This window comes from Lepeophtheirus salmonis, chromosome 13 (assembly GCF_016086655.4).
Source record: "Lepeophtheirus salmonis chromosome 13, UVic_Lsal_1.4, whole genome shotgun sequence".
Lineage (NCBI taxonomy): Eukaryota > Metazoa > Arthropoda > Copepoda > Siphonostomatoida > Caligidae > Lepeophtheirus > Lepeophtheirus salmonis.
The window spans coordinates 20,179,154-20,192,015 of record NC_052143.2 but is presented as its reverse complement, the minus strand read 5'-3'; the positions used below and the strand labels follow the sequence as shown (position 1 = coordinate 20,192,015).

Here is a 12,862-nt window from a genome sequence, read left to right as displayed (position 1 = left end):
TTTATATATTTTGCGATCTGAGATTTAAGAAGCATATGCATACACCACATTATAAGGAAGTCTAATCGAAACTTGATCATAATTAAAAGAAGTTTTAGAAAACGAAATCCTTTTTTCATGGTGAAAACTTTACATATATCTTCTTGATCTTAATGTACGTATCTGGGATCTAAAATCCTTCCTAAGAATATTTGATCAAGTCCTTGGAAAAAGAACATGTTATTTTTATGTTGTTCTTTCCTTCATTGGGAGATTAAGACAACTATCCCTAAGAAATAAGAAGACTTTTACTTAATAATTTGTATCATAGACGTGCAATTAAGGATGTTATTAACCTACATCTAATTTGAAACAAAAAGATAAACCTATCTGTCCTGCCCTGGATAACAGACAAAAGCTGCCTCTCGAAACGAGACTCTCTGATCACAACATCATATACCTTGCAAAATCTAAAAGCATAGTTTTCATTATAGATCGGTCTCCCTTTGGAATTAAATACCTCAATACTTTCATCAGGGATGTGAGGCTGACGTCAAGCGATTTGTAGTTTATTCTTTTTTAAATTGACATATTTTTTTGCATTTATTGCATTATTTTTAAATTATTCTTAAAAATGTTATATACTCTGTACAGATGTATTAATTTTAACAAAAACTAATTTTTATATATTTTCCATACATTTTAGAGTCAACTTTTATAGACTTTGACTTTTGCCACTGGCTGAAATAAATATAATCAAACGATTTTGTTTATTTAACATTTATTGCCTCAAAGACTTTATATACATATTAGCACACAGTTTAGTCAAATAAAAAGATCTTCTGATAGTTTGTCTCAAATTAACTCCTTAGTTTTGATGAAAATAGAAAAAGAAGCAAAATATCTGGATTAAATAATTCATAATCATGATAAAATTGTAATTGATGTATGTTACTCTGTCATCTTTTTGTACAATCACTTAAAAGGGTCATATTGGGGAATAATAACTGAGAGTATCAAATTAATAAAATATTTATTAACAGTTATTTAAAGAAGAGCAATTATTTTGATTTCACAAAAATGTATTTATTATTAGAAAGTATTTTGTAAAGTTTTTCTTTCTCTGATGAGAGAGTTTGTATTGTTTTTTTTTGGGGTTTTTTTCTATTTTTAACTCTAATTACGAACAGAATTTCATTTTTCTTTTATTAAAGTCTAGGCACATGATCATATACTGGGTGCATGCTTGAAATTTACACCCTCAAAAAATGCAAGATTTTAAGTAACTGACTTGAAAAATCCCGCATATTTATTATTTCAATAAAATATAAACTCTATTTCAATAACGAAAGAAAATATCAACATATTGGGAAACAAGGGCCAAGCTTTACATTTATTTGTGTAAGTCATACTCCATTTTTAATTTCAAAACTCCATGAAGACTGTCTACAACATTAAATAAGTTTGAATGCGATTATAATTTCGTATGGAAAGTTGGTTGTTGGAGGAAACTTATTATTCAGGCAAAAATCGTTAAAAAGCATTAAGAGAACCCTTCCAAGTCAATACTACTAAATTTCTGGGAATTTCATACATTGCGAATAATCAAACAGTTGAACAACTCCATGGTAACGACTTGGTAATGTTGAAGGGGTCTATCCTTACAAACATCATACAAAAGACACATCTCTAACGTTGCGAAGGACTTCTCAATTATTTTAAATCTATACCAACTATATAATAATTTATTCAGATAAAAAAAATCATTTAATGTAGATCCAGTTTATAAATGTCCTAATGACAGATGATAAGTTTTAGGGAGATAAATGATACTGAGAGGATTATCACCACCACAAAAAAAATCTGAATCAGTCATGGATTTGGATTTTGAAATATCAAATGGGATTGTGATACCCCTTATTTGATTGACATGAAGGCTACAAGTTGAATGCTGATGTTACATATAAGTCTTTCAAGACAAATTGCTGCTTTAGGTGCCAAAAATTCCTTAAGGTAATAATTTAGTGCAACAAGGTGGAGCTCCTATAGGCACGGCCACATAATTCAATTTTGATGAAAAAACAAAGTTGCCACTCTTGCACCCATATGCAAAGCCCTTTGACTATTTATTCTGACCGAATGTTGAGATGAAGGTATGTATGAAGCCACATGGGATTATCATGGATTCAGACTACAGACTACATACACAAGACTTGTCTACTTACAAAAATATTATACTACTATAGTCACAGTTGATGGTAGCACAATGGAATAAATATTTAACCAACGTTCGTCGTAATTATATGTTTTTAAATATTTTATTGTAATTTGAAGCAATTATATAAAAATTGTAAAAATTGTAAATTTCAAGTTTCCATCCCGTACATTCGTACAAAACTTTAAAATTTTTATCTATTTGTTTTCAAACTTGGCTAAGGATTGAAAGGATAAAAAATAACAACTTAATCTATTTAAAATTATATGACTTTTAAATTGTGTCCAATACTTTATAAATATCTTTACAAAAAGTTAATTCGTTTTAATTTACAATTTGATTAATATTTATTTTGTATTTGCAGAGGGATTGTCAAAGCAGCACGCAAATTATTAGGAACATCACTAAGAAGATTTTATTGGCTAGCATCGGATGGTTGGGGTAAACAGGCCGCAGTGCTTGATGGAATAGAAGATTTTGCTGTTGGTGCGATAACAGTGGAGTTAGAATCTAAAAAATTAACAGGTAGGTCATTATTTTTTTAAATTATCGGTGTTGTAATAAATTACATACTATCTACAATATTTACGAACCGAGATAATTTTTCATAGAAGCATCTTAATGAACAATTTATTTTTAGTATATTTATATTATTTGGAGAAACGAATATTGTTCAATAAAAGTCCATTTTATTTAGGTTGTAAATATTTTTTAAACACTTACTAATCTATTGAATATATACATATGATATCAACAATAAAAGAAAAAAAAATATTACAAAATGTACTTGTAAAATTCAATTTTTTTTTAAATGGTTAAAAAAATTGTTTTGAAAAAATAGATTTTTTTTATTAAAATAATTATATTTGAATTTTATTCCTTATTAATTTATAGTGTAAGAAAAAACTTGAATTCATTTTTTTTATCCAAAATTAATCAAAATGTATTCTAAAAAGTACATTGAGAATTAGGAATGCTCACAATACTTCTTCAATTGTACAATTTTCAGAAAATTAACAACTAAATTCCAAAAATGACAAAAAAAAATAATGATCCCTTTTCCTTTTCTGATAAGTCAAAATGATATCCCCACAACGTTAGTAGTACCTTTGGTTTTTATCAACTGTCCAATAGTATAATATTAATTTTATCAATTAATACACTATAAAACAGTATTTTCGCTCACTGGCAAAAGTCCAACTTTTTTAATGTTATTTAAGCCATAAATCACGAAAAAAACTATTAAAAAATTTCAATTACAGAAAGTTTGGAATATAAGTTTTTTTTTCAGAAATCCCGATTTTAGAGTATAATTTCGATTCATGGCCATATTATGAAGTGAAATGATATATAGATAAACAATAACTGAAAGAACAAATGATAAAAATATTCCAGTATTTGAAGGATAAAGAGTGTGTTAAGTTATCTTAAATACAGTTCCTACAAAATGTGTTTTTGCCATAGTGATTTGGAAATTAATATTTTTGCATATTCTTTTCAGTTATTTTAATTATAGTTAAAACTAATGAATAATTCTTATAGTAGACATTCAAAAGTTTTGCTGAATAAAAAAGATCAATTTCTGATTGATGTTTTCAGTCAACCAATTTATTTTGTAATAGACCATTTAACAGATATGATTTATATTGTTTCGAAAAACTCACCAAAATTGAATGTAATTAAGTAAATTAGTTGACTTATTGTAATAAGTAATAATAATTAAGAATTGTTAAATACATTCCATATTCAATATATTTGAAATATACTTATTAATTATATTTAAGTAAACTTATCGACTTAATTATATTTTATTTAAGAAGATATTTAAACAACTTTCATTGTTAAATTATAAAATATTTCTTATAAAAATTAGAAGTTAAACTAAAAATATTTATCAAAAGCGAAATTTTCATACATCAAAGTTTTTCAAATTGTCGTATAAAGTTTTACTTCAGTTTTACCTTGGATATGAAAAAAAAAAATTTACTTCCAATTATGATCCTTCATTTCACTATATTTTAATATGACTAGACACATTTCGTAAAAAAAAGTGAAAAGAACAACCTTATAACAGTTGACGTAGACGTTTTCTAAGGCTTAAATATAAATAGTTCAGCTGGCCGGTGTTTCAAGAGCTAAATTTTGACGCATATTGTTATTTATTTTTTATATATAATTTTTTATACTTAAATATCTTTATTTTCTGGGGTTTTCATTCCCAGAATCAAAAGCTTAAAACACTTTTTGTTATATGTATATTACGTGATGGAATTTTATTAATGTATATGAATGAATTTTCTGAACATGAAATAAAACTGTCAAGCCAGAAGTTACATGCAAACATATTTCATATATATATATAAATGTTTATTAATACACATTCATTATTTATGTTTTACTAATTTTGAACTGAATCAATTATAACTTCAATTAAGAATTTCATTGTGGAAATAAATAGATTATATACACGTATTAATTCGTGATATAGTTCTATTTAATTATTTAAAGCTCTCCCCTATTTATATATCGTACGTTAATACAATAATACTTATTTTTAGAAAACATGATATTATGGAGGTTGAAACATGGTTGATTTGAGATGATATTGTCATAATCATTTAACTGCAGATATTGTACCATGAGGAGCATAAACCAACTCCAAGAAGTAAAAATATTTTCAAAAAGTATCTTTATTAATAAATATCCTAAGATACTAATAATGTTATTGACAATAATTCTTTAAAACGTTATATAGTACGTTAATAGGACTAAAATATATCCCATTTATATTTTATAGATAATATACCTTTATATTGGTTCATTTTTCTCAAATTATAGGCATTACCAAGTAATTTTTGCTGTCATTGTTATTTGAGGGAGTTGATTTTCTCTAAATTTATCGAGTTATTACATTTATTATTTGATGTCTATTTAATATAATCTATCTTACGATTAGCAACATCCCCAAATGTTTGCAAATAAATTAGTACTTAAAATGATATAATTTTATTTTGATTTGAAAACAATTATTCTTTGAAATATCCTAGATATTTCCAAGCCAGCCAGCTTTCCAATTAATTTAAGCATATTTGTGTAAGTAATTGTTCTTCTCAAACTGATCGAATAGTTCCATCGACAGAAAACCTATGTCTCTGGATATAAAGATTTTGATATCACCAAATAATTGATTTTGTTTAACCAAAAGAAATTCAGAAATGTAATAAATTATTTCTTAGACAAAGCATCAATTGATGGTGATGTCATACAAAGTTGAAACTATACAGAAATGACAATTTTTTATAAAATTGTTAATATTGAGTAATCAATTTACAAATGAAAAGTATGGCTGCTTTTAAATAAAAAAGTATTTACAAAAAAAGTCAGAATTCATTGTGTTGTACTATTGAACGGGATTTCTGTTGCATATCCATGTTTACTGTACACTATTCCGTTTAAATAATCTATATGTTCTCTGGGAAATGAAATTATATATACAACCAATCAATCCTCGAAAATGAAATATACTCGTTATTATATTTGCATGGAAGTTTGATACCTTGCTACAAAATTGAATTATTTTTCAATGACTTTAATATTTTCATTATTATCTTACTTAATAAACAGTATCCCTTATTATCAATTGTCCAACTATATGTACATTTGATTTTTGCAGTCCACTAAATAGTAATTTCTATTACTTTAGCCACTTGCAAAAAATTTAAGATTAAGCTATGATACATACTTAATTTGATTTGGAAGTCGTTACAGTGTTTCTAATCCCTTTAGAATCCGTTTTTTTGCGCTACAATTTGTTTGTCTGTTTTTTCAAAATGATAAATAAGTATAATATTCGTATGTATCATTTGAAAGAATGAACATTAATAAAATAATTAAAATCAGTAACATAACTAATAAATTGAAACTTTTGATTCCCTTCACAAATAGAGAATGTCGGTAAAATAAGTCATTTTCAAACTGATATAATGGTAAAAAAACGCCATTTGAAGACTGAAACACCACAAGCATAACTTTTATTAAAGTACAACAGAAGATTGAATTGACGGATCTCTCTAAAAAATGGTCACCATAGTGGACACGCTACAATTTAAATTTAGAAGAATTTGACCTTATTATATAACTTAAAAACTACACTTTATTAAATAAAAATATTTTATTACTATTGGTTTAAGTATAAAAAGGCTTTAAAGATCACATATTCTCCAGTTTCTTCTTATTACTTTCAAAAAATATAATTAAAAAATACATATTCATGACTGAAAATTTTATTTTCGGGTTAGAGGGTTGTATTTTGGCGGTTTACTTAATTATTTTTTTTCTCAAAATATTACCAAGATATGGAGTTTCTAGAAAAATGATGCTAAAATTATATTTGCTCATTTTCATTAACTAACACCAATCCTAATTAAGGGAACATACAAAAAAAATCTTAAAAATTGATGTTTTTGGCAAAAAAAACTATAATTGTTCTTTTTAGTCGTAACAGATATTACTTACTATAAACATAAGTAAAAAAAATGTATACTCTTTTTACATAATATTTTATACTTGAGAATTTATAACATAAAATAGGTGATGGAAAAAAGAAAATTTACCTTAGAGGATAGATCATTTCTTAATTAATACACTATCAACAACGATATATTCTTTAAAGACTAAGACATCCTAATAATCTTATTCCGTCACCTGAATTCATATTTATAAAAAGGATAAAAAAATAAGAAGAACGCTCTAATAATTCTTTGAGAATTTAAATTTCAAAATTAAATTTATTAATAACTCAAAAAATAATGAAATACCATTTTAAAAATAAAGAAGAGACAAGAAGTATATGACATAAAAAGTGGGGTTAAAATATGTTGGACACAAGATATTGTAAGTATATTGAGTCTGGGATTGAACAGAGTATTACAAAATTATTACATAAAAATTTATGCATTAACATAAATTTTTTTTGAGCAAGATCTCAATTTATTCTTGTTACTTCAAATAGATAATAATACATATAGGTCAATATTTCATGGACATATTTGAGTCAGTTATAGGTTTTTTTTCATATTAGTTGAGTAAGTTTTGACCAAAAGCTGTAATTTATAATTTGTGTTTGATGTAAGAGACTTATATTGGCTCCGATCTACAGCCTTTCAAAAAAATGTCAATTTATCATTTTTAAGTGTAATTTGCAGTACCTGCAAAGGGTAAATAATAATATTTTGTTGATAGAAACTGACGATAATTCGCCGACAAATACAATTGTAATCCATTTTGAGAAAAAAAAATCTAGCTTAATTTTTGTTGACTAGCCATATATATATATTTTTTTCGGAATGTTTATCAGTTTGGCTTCCTTTATACGGTATCTTATAATTTTCTACGTTCTTGTAAAAAAAATATTTTGAATATGGACAATGAATAAATCAATACATAATCTGAGGATATATTTATTTTATTTACCCGGAATATATGTATATTACGAAATAAATCAATTTAATTGTTGGACATATACTTGTGTTTATATGTAGGATTTACATAATTTTAGAGGGGAGATAGTTTTGAATCTTACTCAAACAGTTAATGAAGACACCTAGGAAAAATTCGTAGGTTCTAAATCAGCTTATGTTATGCCATAAATATCTTTGTTTATCATTGGTGTAAATACACAAATGGATTAAAATATTTTTATGAAAATATATGAATTCATTTAAACCTGGGTCTAGATAAAGAGAGAAAAAGGTAGAGGAAACAAGATCCTTGAAATAAATAGTAACAAAAACTATGTACAAGTATTATGATTAGGATTCACGTAACTTCGATTAAAAAATATATAATATAAAAACCTTTCGTAGATTTTTTTATGATTTTCTAGAGCACCCCTATCGATTAAGATACTATGAACTATAGTTATAATTAATAGTTTATGTTTCTATATACATAACCCTGTCCAGAATGTTAACTTGTATCAAATTAGATTAGATGAATCTTAGTCATTAGATGTGATTTAACAATGAACTACGCCAGAGATGAAAAAGCGCATATACATAATTTTAGACGAATCAGAATTATAAATAAGAAAAAACTCTCTGGTTATATGACGCCTCTTTCCCTTATAGTCTCTTTAGGTGTAAATTCATATGTATATACGAATGTTTCGTCACAAAATCAATCTAAATCATTGATAAACCAAAACCACTGAGTATCATAATTTTCTAATCTCTTCAGACATAATATATTTTTACCCTGAGAGGTTTCCTGGTTATTCTTACTCTGAGTTGCCAAGATAATATTGGTTAAAATAATTTTTCTTTTAAAAGGAGTATAAAAAAAAGGATAATGAGGTAGAGATAACCCTCCTAAACCATAGGTAGCGATGAAAATCCTGTGTATTTGAGCATGTTAAAATAGGAACCGAAAATCAGCATAACCCTGACAGTTTAAAGAATGTTTGGAGGAGAGCATCTTAGCTGTTATGGCGTTAAGTTAAATCAGCTGTGACGAGGAGGAGGGGAAGAAGAAATTAAACAAAGACATTAGCAAGAATTACTCCGATGTTGATCTTTAATTGTAATCTGTGCCCAACCAGGGCTCACTTATAATCAAATCCTTAAAGTTACTTTCCGTCTTTTATGAGCACCCACGAACATTCAATTAGTATGATAGGAAGTTAACAACAATTTAGTAATTAAATAATTTTGACAAGAGCAAAGAAAAGGAAAATTCATTCTTCATATTACCAACTTCAAAAAATGGGTTAGCTTAAAAATATTTATTTCACAAAATATATAGTTTATCGAAAGAACAAATTAATTTTTTTTACAAATTATTACAGATTCCATATTTTATGTTAAGTAGAATGATCAACTTTTGAATGAAGATTATAATACATTCATTATGTCATTAATTAAAATATAGAACAAATATGCCATTATTTCATGATTTTGATATTTTTATCCAATTAAGAATCTGATTATTATGATGAAGGGGAAGTAAATTAGTTAATAAACTAATATATGTATATTAGGTATACAAAATGTACTAATTACCTACTTATGTTGTCATAACACTGAATGATTTCTTAAATTTATATTGCTTCAACAACCAAAAAATCTTACAAAACAGAAAAAGCTTTTTTCTTCATAAGCCTATGATTGACATATTAAGGTCAGTTATTGACTATATTATCAAATTTCTATAAGTGATAAAATTAGTTGTATAGTATATTATCTAATTTTAAGCTTATTTTAGCTTTATGTAAACATTTTTTATAAAATGTATTATTATTTGTAAATATTTTTAATCATAACCATGTATTTTTACGAACCTCATATTGCAAGTTGTGGTACTTCTAACAAATTAATTAGATATATCAATTATAGACATGGAAGATTACTAGTTAACTAATATAAAGGAAATTTTTGAGGAAAATTGTATTTCCTTGCTTTTTTTTTTTTTTGACGGATCATATGACAAATCCAAAAAACAGATTTGTTTTCAAGGCATAATAAGTAATTAGTATTGCAAAAATCAATCTCAAGTTATATTGGGTTCAAAGAAAATGGTGGTTGTTTCAATGTTCATTTAATTAGGAGTTATACTTATTAAATAGAAGTTAACATTATAGTATTTCAAATACTCTATCAGACCTAGGGACTGTCTTTAAAGTTAATACCAGCTTGTGCAAAGGGTTGATACTTAAAACAACAATTATATATAATTTTGTATACATTTAATATTCAAAGAATTTTGTCCCATCATTCTGACGTTATACTTAAATACAATCAGATACTATGATTCAGATGTGTGGATTAGGAAAACCAAGATTTAAACAAGAGCTAATTCAAGAGATGTTTACACGCTTCTAGCACTTTTTCTCCATCTCTGCTGTCAGGAGTTGTACTTTTTGGACTCGTAGAGATATACCACAAGTCATTCTGATGCGCCTTAACACAGCAGATATTTACATCAATGTATCTCATAGACTGCTCCTGAAAATTTAAAAAAAAGCGTAAGTAGTCAATTTTCTAGTACTTCCACTTTTTGGGCTTCTTTGAAATCCTCGCCCTAATCCAGATGCTCCTTGACACGGTATACGGTTTGCGTTGAGTTATGTTTGACCGCAATAACATTCTGGTGGCAGGCAAGGTTTCTTCTTTGTTGTTCTTGCAACATTTAACTTTCATTATAATGTTTTGAATTTAAACCAAACTAAAAGAGTAAACTCTAACATTTCCATAGAAGAAGGTTAGGGGATCAAACTGTTCTTGTATACGCTGAGTAGAAAAGTGTCTCAAAATTTGCCATGACCCAGTAAACATAGCTCATATTTTCTTCTCCAGTAGTAACACTGTATCGAATCTTAGAATTAATTCTCAGGAATGTGTTTTTCATTAAGGTACATCATTCTATGGAAAAGTGTTAGTTTTGATAAACTTCAGAAAGATGATAGGTTATTTATAATGACTCATTGGACAAAGCTACAAGATATTGAAAGAGGGTAGTTTTGCCGGAAAGAAATATAAAAAGGAATATATGTATTTTCTATCAGAAGATATATGAATACCATAAAAAATTTACTATTTTTTTTTTCTATAAATATGTTATAAATAATAAAGTTATTACCAATTAATTTATTAGAAATATATTTTTAACAATTATTGGCTTATACTTAAACTGGATTTTTTTTCAGTGATTTAACAATTAAATAGTAGACAAGAATCATACAAAATAACTAAGTACTTGAAAGGTATGTGTGACCTTAAAATTAAAATACAAAAGTTAAATTTTTTTGTTCTAAATATTTGCTATCGACATAAGTGTAACTTTTATAACTAATTCAAAATATCATTCAACATCTTAATTTTAATTTCAGAATGTATAAATATCAACACCATATTAAATGTATTCAACATATAAAAATTTAAACGATATATCAAGACCAATGTGTTGTAAAAAAAAATATTTTTGTGTGAGAAAATGCTGTTTGGGTCTAATTATTGGTTAAATATTTAGTGACTACTAATTTATACATATTGAAGAAATCATATTTAATTACAGCTTTATTGAAATACCTATATTATTTTATACAAGAGTTGTGGAATCCCCTATTTGAGCAATTTGAAAATTTTATGGGCTCAAAAACTTCATAAATGAAATTGCAAATAAAGGAAATTAAGATCAAATTAGCGCTTGCGTACACCAGAACTTTTTTTACAATGTAGCTGTCTAATGTTGTTATATCAAAAATATTTTATAAAGTTGTGGGAATTATTACGACAGCTGCTGTAGATATCAAATAAAGATTCAATTTACAGAGAAGGAAAAGCATTGTGCCGTGACAATGATTTTTGTTCACCGAAAAATATAAATTGAAAATTGGGAGGTTTCATATGTGACTGGCGTCCCAATTCAAGCCATGAAAAAGATTTGTAAGGCTCTTTTGTAGAATTATGATCACAGATTTTTCATCTGCTGGACTGTTATGACTTCATTGGGAAATAAATATAGCCTCCAAGGAATCTGGATATAAATACGATTGATTATTTATTGGCTAAATTTAATCTAAAAAAATCGACAATAACATAACATCAAGGACTCTAGGATATCCTCCATTAAGGAGAAAATGACCAACATGCCAAACAAGAGGTCCTTCGCCTGGGCCAGATCAAGGTTACGGTTGATGTTGTAGACGGATAAATCAAATGAACTCTTTTTCAACATTCATATGTACAATTCAAGCAATTTTATAAGTAAATCCGCTAAAAAATGTTGCCTCAGTCATAATTTAAATTTTTGGAGATACGCAACGATATGATCGCAACACCTTGTATATAATTAACTGATCATTAAACAAAATAAGTGATACTTTCTAACTCATAATCTTAAAGTGAAGCAAACATTTTGAATGACTAAACCAACGGGTTTTTGAACAGTTACAAATAAAATTTAGTGACCTTATTTTTATATAAACATTACGAAAAAACCGTCATTCAGTTACATTGACGAAAAAATATTCTCAACATTCTAACCAAAACTTCTTAAATTTTTATTTTAAATCAATCAACAAATTTCAATTTTGACTGATTTTCTCAAAGAAATAAAACACAAAAGTTTTTTTGTTTTTTTTAGTAATGAACGATAATTCTTTTTTCCAAAAAATTTGAGAATTTTATGGTGGTTAAAGGTTAATTTTATTAGAAATAGAATGGGACTATACATAAATTTACAAGTATATATCCACTGATGTTTTTTTAATTCTAAAGAACTCTTCAATTAAAATATCATATTTTTTAAAGAATTATTAAAAAAGTGCACTTTAATTATTGTTTTTCCCTTCTCTAATAAATAATAAATTTTATAAAATACAGTAACATTTTTACTTCTTTCTTGTGTGGATGCAAAACTTTTTGAGTCTGAATAAAAAAAATGTTTATGAAGATTAAAATGCAATAATGCACTCAAAAAATAAAATAAGAGGGAATTATAAGTTATGATGCGTTGCAAGTAAATACTCATATTTTAGTTACACTACCGAGTTTTTGGTCTCTTTTTTTGTTTACTTCATTAAAAAACTTGAGTACCAAATGACAAATTTTGCACGTAACATATCACTATACTGAGTGCAGCCGTTGTTTAATAACGAAACTTGAGTGCATG

General features: G+C 26.4%; 1 protein-coding gene across 1 annotated transcript in view; it reads left to right on the top strand.

Moving 5' to 3' along the window:
- Window positions 1-12,862, top strand: part of LOC121128203 (metabotropic glutamate receptor-like) — a 214,120-nt gene that overhangs the window by 96,127 nt on the left and 105,131 nt on the right. The window contains 1 exon segment of the mRNA XM_040723780.2: window positions 2,559-2,719. Coding sequence (XP_040579714.2) covers window positions 2,559-2,719 — 161 coding nt within the window.